This window comes from Lycorma delicatula, chromosome 1 (assembly GCF_047948215.1).
Source record: "Lycorma delicatula isolate Av1 chromosome 1, ASM4794821v1, whole genome shotgun sequence".
NCBI classification, from domain to species: Eukaryota; Metazoa; Arthropoda; class Insecta; order Hemiptera; family Fulgoridae; genus Lycorma; species Lycorma delicatula.
The window spans coordinates 232,998,185-233,016,518 of NC_134455.1; the positions used below are offsets into that span (position 1 = coordinate 232,998,185).

Sequence of the window (18,334 nt, forward strand, 5' to 3'; positions counted from 1 at the left end):
CAACTGTTGTGTAAGCTTCTAAATTCTCATTAAAAATTCAAAATGTAAATTCTGGGAGAAATTTTGCTGCTGCAATTTCATGTTACCATACAATATTAATAGACATGACACTTAAATAATCAGAGTAATTTTCTATGAATAGCCAGTAAATGGTGTCTCCTTGAATAAAAGCTAAATATTCATGCCATTTAACCACTTAGTCAATAATTAGAGATTGCAATTCATCATAGTGCGACTGAATATTATAAAGAAAAAAAGAAATAAACCTCAATAAAAAATTTCCGCCCCCAGTGATTGATTGTATAATACACATCAGGCTATAATGAAAAAGAAAATACAAAACTAATTGCTGAATAAAATAAAAATAAATACTAAATATTAATAAACCACTGTAAACAAAAAAAATCAGGGCAGTACAGGCAGTAAATGATCCTTTATTAGAGTTCTGGAACTTTAAAATCAATAGAGATTAAGTATTTACTTTAAATAGTGTATACTGTTAAAAAGGTTGAATTAGTACTGAAAAGAACTGAGTAAATGAAAAAGAATCAGACAAACAACTCCACTGCTGGCTGAAACAAGACTGCATTATACTAGCTTTGGCTGGAACTGCTGCTGCAAACAGGGCATCATGCCTACATAATTTGGGTAAAGAACTCTGCAAGAAATCATACCGCAAACAGTTTTCGAAATATTAAAAAAAAAATGTGCCAAAGTATAAGGAAATTATGTTTCGACATCATTTCTCTCTAGTTTTTTGTGTTCCAGAATTGAGTAGAAAAGTTATCTCTTTATTGAAAAGATAATCACTAAAGAGACGAAGTCACTGTTAATCAGTGACTTTGTCACTGACGTTAAGCAGAATTAAATTGCCTGACAGTTGGACACAAACTGTTGCACTGTATATGTGAGATAAGATCGTTGGTGAAAACTTTGTTTTATAAGCAGTAAGTGAAGATAAAATCCCCCCCCCCAAAAAAAATTACAATAAATCATTAAATGTTACCAAGCTTGAAAAAAGCTAGTCAGATTAGGTCAAATATTAGTAATGCTGATATTTTTATCAGTATGAAAGATTGTGCATACAAACAGTTACTGGTTAAAAGATTGCAAATAAACAGGAATACATGGAAATGATGATCTTGAAGAAATAGTCCTAATTTTGAAGTGCAGAAAGGCTAATTTTAATTCTTCCATCATAAAAGTATACTGGTGCACAAATTTCTGGTAATATATTATTTTTTCACAAAAACAAAATGACTGTACTTTTACAATCAGCACATTACTTTATTCCTGAAACTTTTTTGTATTTTTAAGATTGATATTTTGACTGAAATAGAGATGATAATAGAAGCAACAGAATAAATTCACTAACGACACATAATTGTGAAAATTATGTTTTCAGATTACTTCAACTGGAAAAATTATCATGCCATTAAGAAAATATATCAAGGGAAATAAGGCAAACATGATACAATGAAAATTAAAAAAAAAAAATTAAAGTTAATTTATGAAAGAATTTATAAAGATTCCAGAAATTTTTGAACAGCCTTGGAAAATCTCAATATTTTTTTTAAATTTACTTTTCCTCTTAACTCTTCAAATTTTTCCACTATCAACTACACCTTTACTACTTCTAAAAAATTGAGATTAATGAAATGAAGGCAAATAATAAATAAATAAGCAATTTCATTTATAAAATGTAATTAAGGTTTATATAAATTTATTTTTATTCATGAATGAATCACAGGAAATAATTTCATATTAAAATGAGAGATATGAGTCATTTTATAAGAATAAAGGCAAAGGCAGTAGTCAAACAAATTATCCAAACCTTATAGTTGGCACTGATCTGAAACAAAGCAACAATATTAAATTTTCCTTGTAAAATTTAAAACAAGTGCAAAAGCACATTATGAATATCATACAGAATACAACATTAATTATCAGGAAAATACATTAAAGAGAATAATTTTTACTGAGTATAAATTTGACAAAATTAAGTTTTTGAACTAAGTAAACTATCAGTGATTTTCAAGAGAAATTGTTAGTATACAGTATATGCACAGTAACATAATATATACTTGTAAGCATACAGCGATTAAATACATAAAAATTAAATAATATAAACTCAAAAATATGATATCTGTGATGAAACATTAATAATGGAAAGTGATAATCCACATTCTATAAATCATTATTTTATAAATATAGAAACTTAGGTATTTCCCAATTCAGATTTTTAAGAGTTCAGTTGTAATATTGGTGGTTTAAGCCATATTTATATACATAATTATATATCTAAAATAAAAATTAACCAACAGTCTTTGTAAATTAATAAGTACATTGTTATGCCTGCAGATGTTAAAGAAATAATATGTAATGGTTGCAATCATACATATAACAAAAAGTGAAAAGAAATTTTAGAATTTTCTTAAATCAATAAACTAATAATTATTACTTACCAGTTTATGAAACTGACAGTTCATAAATTAGACTTTAATCATAGATGAGAATTAGTATCTGCAATATCAATTATATATTAACCATTTTGGGGTCACTTATTTTGAGGAAAGATAATTAATGAAATATTAAGTACAAAAGTTATTGATATTAACAACTACATCTAATATTCAACTAATAGTTGTATACTACTTGGTGTTTTATCTATATTTTCTAACATTTCTGTGCTGAGAAGGTAATATAATTATTCTTAATTTTCACATTAGCAGGCTCAAGCTAATGAGGAAAACTTGAGTTTTCCTCATTACAACATCCTTTAAAAATAAAAAAAAATTGTCTATAAAATAAACTAACCCACAATTAGTTTTTAATGAATTTGATTTTATTTATCTCATATTCTTTTTTCATAGACATACTAGGTAAGAATGATGAATAATTATAATAATAAAATTATATGAGGTATGGCAGAAAAGTAATGAGACAAGAGACTGGTAACATTGGGAGCAATCTAGCAATGATGCAAGCTCCCCCTTCACATAGCTTGTGCGTCAGCCACTCCCAGACGCTCAGTGAAAAATTTCAACTCTGTGCAGCAACTACGTGACCCCAGGAGGGTGATAAGTGAAGTTAAATTTTTGCAGTGCATTAGAAAATGGAACAGTGAAATTTGGACCAACAGTAATGTGACGTCAAATTTTAAGTTAAACATGACGAATCTGCAAATTTGACAAAAAAAAAGTTGCAACGAGCCTTTGGGAACATTCATTATTAACAGCACAAGTCTTTTAGTGGCACAACGTATTTCTGGAGGACTGGGAAGCAGTGGGAGACAAATCTTACTCAGAGAGGCCTACAACATTAAAAACTGAAGAAAATGTAGAAAGAGTGAGGGCTCATGCAAGGTCAGATCTTGGATTAACACTCAGACTAAAATGAGTGTTAAATTTTAATCGTATTACTCTTTATCATATTTTGAATCACTATTTGGGGATGAGAAAGGTATGTGCCAAGTTGGTGCAAAAAACTATTCAACTGAACACAAAGACAATTGGAAGAATGAATGTCTTGAATTTGGCCTTGGCTGGGACCTCAACAGAATCAAAAATGACCCAGGTTTCTTCAGTTATATTATCACTGGTGATGAATCATAGATTTTTGAGTATGATCCAACAAAAAAATGACCAAGTCAAGAGTGGCACACTGAGACGTCTCCGCGATGAAAGAAAGCTTGAATGAACAAATCAAAAATCAAGTCCATACTGATTTGTTTTTTTTATAGTAGGAAGGTAAAAAGGTGCATGAGAGGCTCAGAAAAAAGGTGCTTTATGTCAAACTGGGAATTTTAAACATTTAGTGCTCCACCATGACAGCAACCCCTGTCATACAGCTATCTCCATCGATCAGTTTTGACGAAAAAGGGATTCCAGTGGTTCCTCAGCCCTCTAACCTATTTGCCTGATCTTAGCCCATGTGACTTTTTTCTTCCCCAGGATCAAAACCTTTTGAAAAAAACAAAATGTTGCTATAACTCTTATCAAGTAAAATATCAAATTTGTTTAATGTTCCTACTATTCTTTGGATAAGGACCTAAAACTTATGTAAGTAAAGTCTTTTGGTAACACCAACCATTGGTCCAGCGGGTTGAAAAAAATGGGGTTTCGAAGACAAAAAAGAATCATATGTCCCTTAATAGGTACAGTATCGAATAGGTTTAAAGTTGTCGTTAGTCCTCTAAACACTACCTATAAGTTTTGCCTGAAACATTTTTTGATATGACCAACCCTTATGGCAAGGGATGACCAAAATTTTGCTGGAATTGTAAGATGCTAAACATATAATAACTTTTTTCATATGTAACCATTGCTGTATTGAGTTAAATCTACTTGTGTCTTCCGGCATACCAAAAGGGAATTTTTTCTCTAAAAAGTGCATTATAAATTTTTTTAAATTTTTAAACAGTATATATGTGCTAATAAATAACAAATATAAAATTGAAAGAATATAAAATTGTGTGATAAAATACCCAACTTCTTTGAATAAACATTCACTAGAAACCCACTAAAAGTTGTAAGGTTTATTTGTCAATACAGATACTTCACGAGATTAAGAAGTATCTGTAAAATAATCTCTATAAACAGCATGGCCATCCATATGATTATGAATCTCCAACCAATGCAATACTATTGTACATATAAAAATATTTCAGTATAATAGAACAAGTTAGAAAAAAATTTACAAAGGAGCCACGCTATCATGGCGATAGCGCAGTAAATAAAATGTAGAAAAGGTAATTTCTCTTCCAAATAAGAGTACTCATATAATATCTATTTTTCTAAGACACACATTTAACACTGGCTGCTAGACTTATTCACAGTTCAACCTGAAAAATTCATAAGAAAAACTTTTCTTTTATGATAGTGAAAGTTACAGTAGAATATTTTCCAACCCTTCATTCTGTTTATATAATTTCGTTTTGCAATAATAAATAAAACAACATAAAACTATATTAACTGGGCAAATTTGTAAACATTTTTGGAGTTAATAATAAAGCACGATGTCAAAAATTACAGTTAAACTTATTTTTGTGAATTATAATGTGTGAAAGTTATTAAGCCAACACAGTACTGGAACCCATGACTGAAACAAATTGTATTACTTATCATGAGATTGTCAAAGTAACAACTTATATTTATTTGGAATACATATGTTTGTATTCCTAAAATACAAAAAATCTTTAGAATAAATAAAGTTAAGAGTTATCTAGTAAACTTTTTATTAGTGAACTATAAATATGCAGTTTTATTTAACCACAATTCAATACAATTCTAACAAATAAAAACAATTAAAATGTGCTGGTTACTCTTCAGGAACAAGTTCCTAAATAATAATACTACATAATTAAAATTACAAACAAATTACGATACATTAACAAAATATTCAAATAATAAAAACGATTAATTTTTAAAATACTGCATGCAGACTTATTTTTATTTTTCATAACAATAATAATATTACATACAATGATATCTGACAAAATGAATTATGGAGTTATTGGTTTGAGCTGTTAGATTAGCCCACAAATCTTCACACATAAAAAAACTATTGGGCGATAGATTGGTCTGTAGTAGCCTCATGGGTTAACTATTTAATTTATAATAACGCCATAAAATTTTAAAATAACACAAAGAATGCTTCACATAACTTTATTGCCTTAGCAAATATCAAAGGCAATTCTACATAGCCAATTGTTAAAATGTGTAATAACTGTATAGGCATACAACTTTGCAAACCTAAAAATTTGGTTTTTCATACACAATTTTTTCTCTTTAAAGATAAACAAATCAGAAGAAAATAAAAGGTAAAATCATACAGATACTACAGTGTATATTTTAGAATTAACAGTATACAAGTATCAACTAGTCACATGTACATGTATAATTATGCAAGAGTGTGAACAAGAACATTTCCACTCTCATCTTAGAGGGTGTGGGTTAGTTAAGCCATCTTATTACAAGATGTCAAAGGTACTTTAAGCATGTAAATACATGCCTGAATATTTTTTCTAAAGTTAATATTTTTAGAAAAGACACCAAAACAAGCAGACAAAATCAGATCATTTATTCATATGGTAGTCAAGATTAGTATTAATAATATAATACAGTTTAAGAAATTTTTATTATATATAAGTTATATATTATTATTTATTTATTTTATATAATACAATAATATTATATTGTATAAATCATATATGGGGTGACTATAAAAGAACTCCTTGGTTCCAAAAGATCATAATGAAATAATGGAAACAGTTAAAATTGTTATATTAAGTTTTTCTGTGCAAATATTAGTCATGGTTGGCATCACATATCCAGTCGGCAGTCTCACTCTGTCATGATGCACCACAGCGAAAAGCTCAGTGCACAATTTGGTTTTCAAAACAAGATCGGTTATCACAGTTCAGCAAAATTTTGACATGAATATGGCAGTGCCACACCTATAAATAAAACAATACTCTATTGGTTTAATCAGTTTAAGGAAGCAGGTAGTGTCTTAAAAGGGAAGTCATTAGGCAGCTGTCTGTATCTGAACAGAATGTAGAACAGATCCGAGCATCTTGTATGCATAGCCTGAACAAGTCATTAGCAAGGCGCAATTTAGAGTTAGAAATATGTAAATCTACAGTATACAAAGTGCACCATACAGTGTGTAACAAAGTGGCTTAGACTATGTGTACATAAGGTACAACTTTTACTTGAAATCAAACCAAAAGCTAAGTGAAAAGATTGGAGTTTGCAGCTTTAATGCCTAACAACACTGATCAAAATGAGGACTACCAGAAAAAAAACATATTTTGAGATGAGACAAAATTCCACATTGGTGGGTCAGTAAGTCGACACAATTGCTGAATTTGGGGATCAGAGCCACTGCATGAAATTATTGAATATCAGTGTGACTCTCCAAAAGTCAATGTTTGGTGTGGATTGATGAATGACTATTGTGGGGCCATTCATTTTTGTAGAATGTACAATTACTGGGATATTTTCTGTGACGTCTTGCCAAAGACGTAGTAAGACGTAAGTAAAATGCAAAGTAAAATCATATAATAATATTTCTTAAAATTGTGAGTAATGCATTGGTTTATTCTGGGGTTTCATTTAATCTATTTTTTATTACTTCTATTATTTTGTCAATTAGTATATTAGAGTATATGTTAATGTTATACTTATATCAAACTTATACACTTATGTGTTAAAAATTAGCTTTAATAGAATTTAATTTATTCATGACTTCAGAATCATTTTTTTACATTATATTTATAGCCGAGGGTTCACTCTTATTCCAAGTATTATCTAAGAAATATGCAGGTGCTGTTTTAAAATGTATTAAAGGTCTTATAGAATTATTTAATTTATATAATTTTGGTAGCCCAGTGAATTTTGAGGGTGATGGTATATAGGGATATAATCTTGAATGGTAATATAATTTATCAAAAATTTATTATTGTATTTAAAAATTTGGCAAGTAACATTTGGCAGTAATGACAACAGAAAAAAGGAAAATATGATATTTTAAATATAACCCCATTCCAAACAGCAGAAATTTCATATTTGTCCACAATAAATTTCCAAGTTTTCAAAAAACAATTTTGACTAATTAACAAATCATAAATAAATATGTTTTAACATAAATATAAAATCTGGTAACAACTGAAGAGGCAGGATCTTGAGAAAATCAATTTTTGGAATTGATGTGGTAAGTTTAACTTCTACTTATTGTGTTTGATGCTTTATATATTATTTTATTTAATATATACAGTATGTCTGAAAAGTTCCTGAACTAAATTAAAGCCTATGGATGGCCGGAATGTTGTCATAAAAGCAGCCTTTCATCTTCAACTTGAGTTTCAGGAACAGAAAATAGTCTACTGGAGCCAAGTCGGGTGGGAAAAGACGGTGATTTGATTTACAATGTAATAACATGTTAAAACTACTGCCAAGTGTGCCGGGCATTGTTGTGCAAGAAAGTCCAGCTGCCTGGATTGCGGACTCAGGCTGGATTCAATGAATGCAACACATCAGGTGTTTCATTACTTCCAAATAAAATTTAGAATTCACGGTTTGACCAGTTGGGACAAATTCATGATGATCAGGCCCTTCGAGTCAAAGAATGCAATCAACATCTTTTCACTCTTGATTTTTGCTGTCTGACTTTCATTGGTCTTTGTGCTTCAGGACTCAACCAAGTAGCAGATTGACATTTCGTTCTCAGATCATACATGAAGCACCAGCCATTCCCAGTTACAAATGTTTGCAAAAAATTCAAGTCACTATTGGCAGTTTCAATGAAGTATTGAGTGCATGAAAGACACATCTGGTTTTGTTTTTTGTTCAAGAAGTGTGGAACGAAATGAGAGCACATCTTTTGGCGGTTCATTTTTTACGTTAGAATTGTACATACTGTGCCTTTACCAATGTTTACCAATGTCTTACTTTCTGCTATGGCCCGAAGAGTAAAATGAGGTTGTTTAAGCAGAAGCACACGCACTTTTGCAACATTTTTGTCATGAAGAGCTGTTGATGGCCCCCATTTCATTTGTCCTCATCCAATGACACTCTACCATCTTTAAACCGCTTCCACCATGTGTATGTTGTAGTATGAGATGCAGCTTCATCACCGAATGCTTGCTGTATTATAGAATAAATTTTAATGAATTATTTTTTAAGTCGAACACAAAATTTTATTGCACTTCTTTGTTCCATGTTGTGAGCTTGCACAAGACCACATGAACACAATAGACGCGGGCGAATATAACTTGAGACTGGAGTGACGAATCATGATAAGATTTTGTACACACACTAGCCAGACATTGTACTACATAGTTCCTTGGTTGTCCTACAGGTGGCGCTACTTGTATCAACTACAGAAATTTAGTTCAGACCTACTGCATACTGTGTACTTCATTTAATATTAATAGTATTTAACATGTTAATGAATTATTTAAATTTTCAAATAAAAATAAATGAATATTATAATTTTATATATAGAATTTTAGATCATTATGTATATATATAATTTGTTATCAACCTTAAAAAGGATCAATTATTTTTTATTAAAAAAAAACTAATGTATATTAATTTATAAAAAATACTATCATGTTTGTTTCCTTTTATTTGTCTCAGCTTTTATAGCAACTAAACAAATTATTTATGTTATGAAGCCATCACACAGAATAAACAAAATTTGATAATTCTACAAAATAAAAAGAAAAATTTGGGTCAATATGAATGTGTAAATAATTATAATTATTGTATGCATTAAATTAATCTAAATATAACATTGTTAAAGAAAATTTTGCCATCTTAGTCCCTTATTTGTATTTATTAGATTCATTACTTTTACATACTACAATCAGATATTTTAAAAGTGGGCATCTTCACTTCAGAAACTATTTCTTCGTCAATTTTTAAGAATTCAGAGCTTATTATTGTAAAGATAGGTATAAAAATTAGCTCATCAATTGGGGATGAAAATCAGGAATTGTATATAATAATATGATAAATTATATGATTTATTATAGATTATTTTGATAATCTATACTCTACTTACATTTATTTTTTTTAGAAAGATTTAACTGTTTTGACATTTAACTACTGGATAACTGTTGTACAACAAAATCAGCCACACTCATCACAATTGTGGCAAGTTTCACCCCTTTGATAAAGCAATCTGACTTAATATTTACCAGCTTTAATCTTTACTATCACAGTACACAGAGATAATGTCGATACAAGGTTTAAATTTATTTTCCTTTAGTTTCTTCTACAAAAAAAATCAGACATCACCAACGTGTTCTTGACAAACTAATCAGTCAGTTTTTAACACATATAGTTTGCTATTCAATTTGGCTGTGAAGACGAATAAATTGTATAATTTAAATACTTCTAACAACAATGTTAATTTCAAATAACAGGAATGTTAGGTGTTTATTCAATTGTTTTCTGTTGTGTTAATTTTTTAGTTTCAAAACAATTACAAAGTCTTAATCATCGGCTTCATGTATTCTATCTTTCTTAATTATTATTATTTTTTTTTTATATATACCTTTTGCCTTTTAATTATGAATTTAAATCTGGGGCTTAGATGCAGAACCCACCAAACTGGCTATTTTTAAAAGCTTTCACCTAAGGAATTTTTTTTCTCATATATTTAAAACCACTTCATTTTACAATGCATTAACTAAACTAATTTTTTATTCAATTAGCCGAGTTATCAAGTATGTCTTTTTTTGTAAGTTTATTCTATTTACAGAATGATGCAACCAAACTGGCATATTTTCCTTTTTAAAAAAAAATTGAGAGATCATAGTACCAAAATCATTAATTATGTATCATTGATAAACATTTTTAATTTAACACCTGAGAAATTTTAGTTGTTAATAAGGTGTGAATATAAAGTCAAATTTGTGGTCGAATGTGTTCAGAGAAGGCTTCTCAGTATTTTTATATGCGAGTGGTAAAACGATGTTTTTTGTGATCTAGTAGTGTTAAGTGATATATAATAATGCATTCTAAGAGTGTACATGTTCGCATTGTCATATGTTTAGTTTAAGTGTAGTATTAAAGGCTTTTGTGGATGGATATTACCCAAAAACACATGGTGAAACGTATTTATAAGTACTCATATTTCAATATTAGGCTAGTAAATATATATTCAAGTGTGTGATATAGTTATAGGACGTGTTAGTTTAGTGTTATATACCATCAGACTGGTTGAATTTAATTTTTGTAGCATTTTATAATATGAAAAGTGAAACTAATCTATGGCCACGTGATTTGAATAAGTAGGTTAATAGTAACTTGTTTAAGTGATAATAGCTTATAAATATATTAGTAATTCGTTGTAGTCTTAATAATTAGTTGGGTTGTGCCAGTTATTCTTGAATAAACTGTTTTAACAGTTGACAGTGAAATTTTTAACAGTGAAATTTAGCATTTAAGAAAAACTGTTAGCATGTGGGGATACAGCAGAAGTGGAGTGTTAGTTGGTGAGCAGCCTGCTAGGAACTGTTTATTACTGATGCTCTCATGACATATAATATTATACTTATACCAAGTGAATTATACTGGATCTAATATCTTAAGATAAGTTAAACTCTTGTATTCCTAAGTAGAATAATTTGTGTGCAACCCTACGGGTACTAGCTGTCACTAGAATAGTTATATAAGGTGCTTTTTGAACTATATGTGAACGATGTAGGACTTAGAAATTTGTTTTTCTAAGTCCTGCTGAATATTATATAGGGGAACCTTTGTTACCTTATATCTTTGGACTTGAGCAAGGCAAAGAGCAACATTCCGAGGTCATTAGTCAATCTATGTCCATAGATGCCAGAAAAAATGGAGGAAGAGGTGGTGTTCCGCAAAGTAAAAACACCATGCGGTCTCCTGACCCTGCACTGGTGCCAGCATATTGGATGTCTCCCAAGATGATGAAGATGGTGGAGCAGTAGTGGATAGGCTGAGGAAGAGGAAGAGAGAAAACAGTAACGAGACTGAAAATGTTGGATGCCCGGAACTGATTACATTAATGAACAAGGTGGCTGGACTGGTGGAGTTGTGCAAGGTCACTCCCACCACGAAGACCATTACAGAGGCAGCAAAGTGCATAGCCCTACAGGTAAAGGATGTTGCAGAGGTCACAGAGGGCCTCACCACACATGCACCTATAGCACCTACACAGGAGGTGCTGAAGACAGGACAGGTAGACAGGACAAGACAGTACTAAAGGAGGTGGTAGATAAACGCTGGCCAAACCAGGCCTATGAGTGGGTCACAGAGGAGGCTTGTTTGCCCAAGGAGGAGAACGCCCAGGCAATAGTGTATGTCCTTGATATGCTGGGTGTTAAGTGGAGCCTATTTGTTGGGCACATGTGTCAAACTGCGCCAGGAGTCAAGAAAAGGCTGAATGGAAGTGTACATCCTGTGGGTACAGTTTTTAGAGAAATGTTGGTGGTAACAGTCCTTGGTGATGTAAAGGACCTGGAGGATACAGGAGAGAAGTATGTGATAATAGATGTAGAGGGTGAAAGCGTAGACTCGGTGGATCACATCCTAAAGGCCCTGGATAGAATTGCAAGGGATGGAGTACAAGACTTGGGGGTAGCCATGATGAGGAGAAAGCTGGGAGACATCAAGAAATCATTAGAATTCTGGGTGAGGCGCCAGGGTCTAAAGGTAACACTGTTTCTCTACAGAGAGGATGGTGGACCCAAAGTGAAGAAACAACCGAAGATGGCGACAGTGATTGTAAGACATCAGGTGGGCAGAGTGAAAGGAGCATGCCAAATGTGTGGCATATAGAGACGGGACACCAGATGGGCAGTTGGGACCAGGAGATGAACTGCTTGCAAGTCAATGCTAACAGGAGCCTGTCGGCTGACGACTTGGTGTGAGCGGTGGTATTGATCTGCTCCTGATTTCGGAGCCAAACATGAGAGTGCTAGCTGCAGATCCACAGACTGTTGAGAGAAATGGAGATGCAGCCATTAGAGATGTATCAGGGAAGTAAGAAATACACAGCATTGAAAGGGGTGACGGCTTCGTGGCTGTGGATGTAACAGAGAATTTTGTGATCTGTGGATACGTCTCCCCAAACTGTGCACATGAAAGGTTCAGAGTTCCTCGGAGGTCTGGAGTGGATAATTAGACAGAGTAGGAAATCATTCATTCTTACCACAGACTGAAGGATTTGAGTTAATGCAGACTGCATTGAGATCTTCAAGATCTCTCATTGACAGCAGGGGAGCTTGAGATCTTCAAGAAGAGGTTATGAACTGGCAGAGCTGCTGGGATCGGTCGGGTTAACGGTGTTGAATGTCCCTGAGGCCTCCACCGATTTACCAAGAGGACAGGGGTCTGTGGTAGACATAACTTCAGTCTCTGATCCACATGTAACAGAGTGGGCTCTGTTTGAAGATGAGCTGGGTAGTGACCACAGGACAGTGGTTTTCACTGTCCTAGTGATCGACTGGTGACACAGCATCCAAACAAACTATGGTACCTGACTAAGGCACAGATGTGCAGGGCCATGGATTTCATTGCTAAGCTGTGACAGGCAAGATAGAGGCAAGAGTGACAGAGGCAGAGTGACAGGCAAGCTGTGACAGGTCCAGATGAGTTGATAGAGGTGGTGCTTGAGGCCTGCCGAAAGAAAATGCCCCCCGACGGACCAGCCTGTTTGAGACTGAACTGGTCTTCATCTACTACATCTTCCACCTGATGTCGTAATAATTTGTGAAATATCTTAGTGTATATTTTTTATAAATTAAATATTTGGACAAATGTGTTGAGGTGCTTACATTTAAAGAAAAAAAAAAACAATAGTCATCCAAATGTCTGAACATAATTGGACCAAGATAAAAATCAATATTTAAAATTAAAAATCAACCATATGTCTTACCTTGATAATTATCATAGTTTAATAGACATTTGAAAACCGGTACAAAATTTTCCAAAGAGTTATTTATTATTTAGCTGCGACCTTTTTTATACCTAAATCTAGCCTGTGCCTTTGTGTATCTATGAGATCCACTATTATTTCCAGTTGCTGAGTTATTGTTTGGTAAATCACTCTCAAATCCACTAGTATCATTGAACTCATCATCAATACCTCCTTTTGTTTTTTCTCCTGAAAAATTAAAACTACTTTAATATGACAAACAGTGTTTACAAAGACTTCAAATTATAATTCCTTTTTTGTTTAACTTTAGTGACAATAACAAAGCAAGTGGCAAAATTTAAAGATTACACACAATAATGCTAAAGATATATTTTTTTAAATGAAATTTATACTCAAATCAAGCAACAGAAACAAGTTGAGTTCCATTAATAAAAAAAATTATAGTTAGAGATCAATTTATCAGATAAATAAACAATATGAAAAGTTTATGTAGACATCGATAATGTAATGATTTCTTTATTAGAATTAGGACAGTAACATTCTCCAAAAGTGATTTTGTTCAATCCTTCATTTATAATTATATATTTGTAACTCTGTATTATCAGACATCTTTTCTTTAAACAAAATCTCCTTGTGCATAGGCACAGAAAAAAAGAACAACAAAAAACAAATTAAAGGTAAAGAAATCCAAAGAGATTGAGACAGAATACAAATCTGAATCCAGAATATGGGCTAATTTTTTTTAATGGTTGAAAAAATCACCATTTTCTTCTATAATTAATTCACGTGGTTTGTAGAATCAAGCCATTAGTTTTGTTCATGGATAAGCTTGGTTGTATATTAATTTTTTCATCAACTCTGTTTACTAGTTGATCTAATGAACTACTAAGTTTCATCAAATTACTCTGTTAATTATAGTTGACACTTCAGCAAGTGCTGTAACTTGTTTGATAAATTCATTACAACTTTCAACTCTTCACTTAATAAAAGGATCCCTTTTCTATAACAGGTTTATCAGCAACAGCCTCTACAAGTAAGACATCAGACTGCACCAAATTTTAGAAATTTAAATACTTTTCCTATTCCCATGCTTTGAATTCTTTAAGACTAAATTTTAATTACTGTACGTATGTCAAAAATAAAGTCTCGCTCTAGTGGAGCACATATCTGTAACTACTGGTAACAGAGCTCAGAGAATTCAATATCCTGGTGCCCATTCATAATTCATTATATAAAACTATCCATTCATCTGCAAACTGTTACACTTTGGGTAATGGTTGACATTCAATACATGTTGTAAAAGCCATAATATTATGGTATGAAGAAAAATTGGATTGTATTTACAATAGCAAGCAAATTAATCTGAACAAAGATGTTATTTAATAAAAAGTAATTTTATTTAGAAAAAAATCATACTTGTAAAAGTTGTGAACATGCAGTAATTAATATGTCTTTTTTTAATCTTTAAAACTTCACATATATGATTTTGCATTAATTCAACAAATTCTAAACTTTTATTTTTATTTTTTTAATCAGGATACCATACCAATATTATTGCTTTAATGAGGTCAATTTTTGTGATTCAATTCATTTTTACTATTTCCCAAAGATTTTCAATTGGGTTTAAGTCTGGGGGAGTTGCCTGGCCACAGGAGTACTTTTGTTTTGTTTTACTAAAACTTTTGCCGCGTTTTGGCTGTATGGTATGGACCAAACCTTGTTAGAACACTCCATTGCCTTATGTGAATCTACTTTGAAATTGAGTCACAAATTTTTCCTTGAAAATCTTGATATATCCATCACTTTTCAACATAGTGAAGTAATGAACAGGAGCCTTCAAATGTGAAACAACTTCCCAAACATTTTTTCTGAGGATGCTGGGTTTAAGTTGGTGATGTATTTTATCTGATGCTTTTTTAATTTATGGAACCCTTTGCCCCTGAACATAAAAATGCGATTCATCAGAAAACATAACATTTTTACAGTCTTCTCTGGCCCAGTTAGAAAGTGCTTTGGCCCACAAGAGCCTTTTTTTGCAGATTACTAGTGTTAAAGCTGTCTTTTTGCTCCCAATGAACTTTCCATCCAGCCGCAAGAAGTTGTAGTCTAACAGTTGTTATCTGTAAATCTGTTCCACTGGATACTAATAGTCATTAAGTCCACAGCAAATATTTTGAATGACGTTTATTTTTTTTGTTACAAGAAACCGATCCTGTGTTGAAGTACTTTTTCTTTTATAGCCACATATGCCTTTCCTTTGATGAAAAGAACCAGTTTCTCAAAACTGTTTTAAAATAGCTTCACTGCTTCTCGTCCAGCAACACATTCAGAAGCTATCTTTATTGTATCACACTGGTATTCTCAGAAAGAAACAAATTTTGAATGCTTTCTTGAAGTTACATTTATTATTTTCATTATTACGTATTCAAGACACACAGAACAAAAAAAAAAAAAATAAGATTTTCTAACAAAAAAATGAAATAATCTTTCTCACAAAACACTATTTATAACATAAAAAAAAAACCAATAACCTCACATTACACAGACAACTTAAAAAATGGGTGTGGTAAAATAGTGTAGCCACAAACAGAAATAAACAAAAGATTCCCTGTATTTGGATTAATTTGCACACTACTGTACATTGCAGTGTGTGTAATATGTTGTGTAAATAGAGTTGAAGTATAATGTGGACATGGTTGTAAACTGCATATTAAAAAAAAAACAATGACAAACCAATTTGGAACTCTTAAACAACCATTCTCCTTACTCTCAAATTTTGAGAATACCTGACGGATTGTACCTTAGATACTGCACATGCAAGATAGTCATAAGAAAGTGTTGGAAGAAACAGTGTAAATTACCAAATTAATAAAACACTTTCTGTGAGAAATAATTGCATACATTCGTGCCACGTAACAGAGGAATTAAGTAAGAAATGATTAAAACATTATTACCCTTGGATTAAGGTCCAAGTAAGAGTTAGATTTTGAATTATTTCTCAAGTGTAATGTCTATTTAATTTAAATAAGAAGGTTATGTTGAAAAAATGGAATTTCTTTTCTACATCATTAGCATAGAATACAGTAATCAATTTGAATCTTCATAGCTGTTTTCCAAAAAAAGATACTTATTTTTCTTAAGCTATTAAAGTAATATTTATTCTTAAAAAAAAAAAAATTAATATTTTACAGGTTCCCTTTTCTCATGAATCTTAAAAATAAATTCCTCTACTCGTATCTCAAAGTCCCAACAACAAAAGACATGATGTGCAAAACTTACATCTCTAATTGGTAAAGGCTGTAATTCCCAATAAGTGTAAATTACTGATTACGTCACTTTCATAAAATTGAAACTTTCCTGCGATACTGTGTACTTACTATTACTCAAATAATCTTATTAAAATAATTATTTCAGTGCTTTTTATTAACAAATTCACTGCTGGCTTTTCACTGGTGTTTTCTTTGCTGATTTTTTTTTGTTTTTTAACACTTATTGTTTTAATACTAGTTATTAATGTTTTTATATATATATATATATATATATATACATCTTGGAATATAAAATGACTGAAAAACCCAAAACACACAATCACAATGCTAGTCCATCGTATGCACAGGAGACGAGAAAGCACTGGATCTATACAGTCTTGTGCTGAACACTCACTTGTGCCGGGTTGAGTGTACTCCTAAACTTCTTGCTTGTTCATGCTGGTAATTTATGTTAATTCATTTTCTAGTCTTTTAATTATATAAGAACAGTTTACTTCTTCGTTTTATGAAAAACGAAAGACCTAAGTTTGAGGAATTAACAGGCAATAAATCCTCAATTTATTTTGTACATCAATAATTGATTTAGAATTTTTTATTTTACTTTTATCAGTTAGATTAAATTACAGTTATTTTTATATGATTTCATCTATCATCTGACTTGTTTACAACCTGAAAATTAGTTTTTACATAAATTTCTCTGAAGTTTTAAAATAATCTGACAAACAATTAAAGTAATTATACTATATATGTTTTAAACACATAATGAAATAATTGTATATTTTAAAATTTTTATTTAAAAGAATAAAATTAATCCTTTGTGGATAATAGCGGATATATTCGCATACACAAAATTTTCATGCAAATTTATCCCCATGTGGTTCTAGATTTTACAGGTCTTAAACAAATATATCCGCTAAAGTTGTGACGCATTACTGGAGCTTTTATATCAGTTAATGTTACACATTTAGTAGTTTTCTGTTTTTGTGATTGATCCAATCTTGTTTAGGTTTTTTTTTAATCAAGTTGCCAGCACTGAAAATTGGGCAGGAATGGGAATGGCTTTTTGAGGCCTTTTGATGAAAACACATCGCTGTTGCCCATAGACTATTTTTGTTTGTTTTTTGATGACGCTTTACTTATAATCCTTATAATTTTACGTTCTGAGACAAATAATTTAAAAAAAACACTTCGTCTAAAAAACTTTTTTGCAAAACTACTTGCCTTTACAAAAGTAAAAGCAGCCCTAAAAGTAAAAGGAAAAGTGGAAAGATGCAACAGTTCTGATTTTAAAGCTCTACTGGAAGTAATACTTAATATGGGTCTACATCCATTATCAGAGCTGAAAAATTATTTTTTCAGGGAAGTGAGTCAACTGAGTGCAATTCTTTAGTGATGTCTTTACCAGAGATCATTTTCTATTTCTATTTTGGAACCTTCATTCCAGCTGTGATGAGAGCACTGATCGAGGTATAAAAATACGATGAATTACAAATACGATTCACAACAAATGTCAGTTATTCTATAATCCTAGTTCTTACATATCAGTTGAGAAAAGTACGGTTTTCTTCAGAGGAAAAATTTCCTTCGTGTATATAAACCAAAACCTTACAAAGTTTGGTCTTAAAGTTTTTGTTATTTCAGAT

At 31.4% G+C, this 18,334-nt stretch overlaps 1 protein-coding gene across 2 annotated transcripts in view; it reads right to left on the reverse strand.

The window, feature by feature from the left end:
* Positions 1–1,687: 1,687 nt before the first annotated feature.
* Positions 1,688–18,334, reverse strand: part of LOC142329561 (hsp70-Hsp90 organising protein-like) — a 49,153-nt gene continuing 32,506 nt past the window's right edge. For both annotated transcript variants that reach the window (XM_075374248.1, XM_075374239.1), the window contains 2 exons: positions 13,423–13,650; positions 1,688–1,852 (listed from right to left, as the gene is read on the reverse strand). In XM_075374248.1, the coding sequence (XP_075230363.1) occupies positions 13,489–13,650 (162 nt within the window). In that variant the 3' untranslated portion in view covers positions 1,688–1,852; positions 13,423–13,488. The remainder of the gene's footprint in view (positions 1,853–13,422; positions 13,651–18,334) is intronic.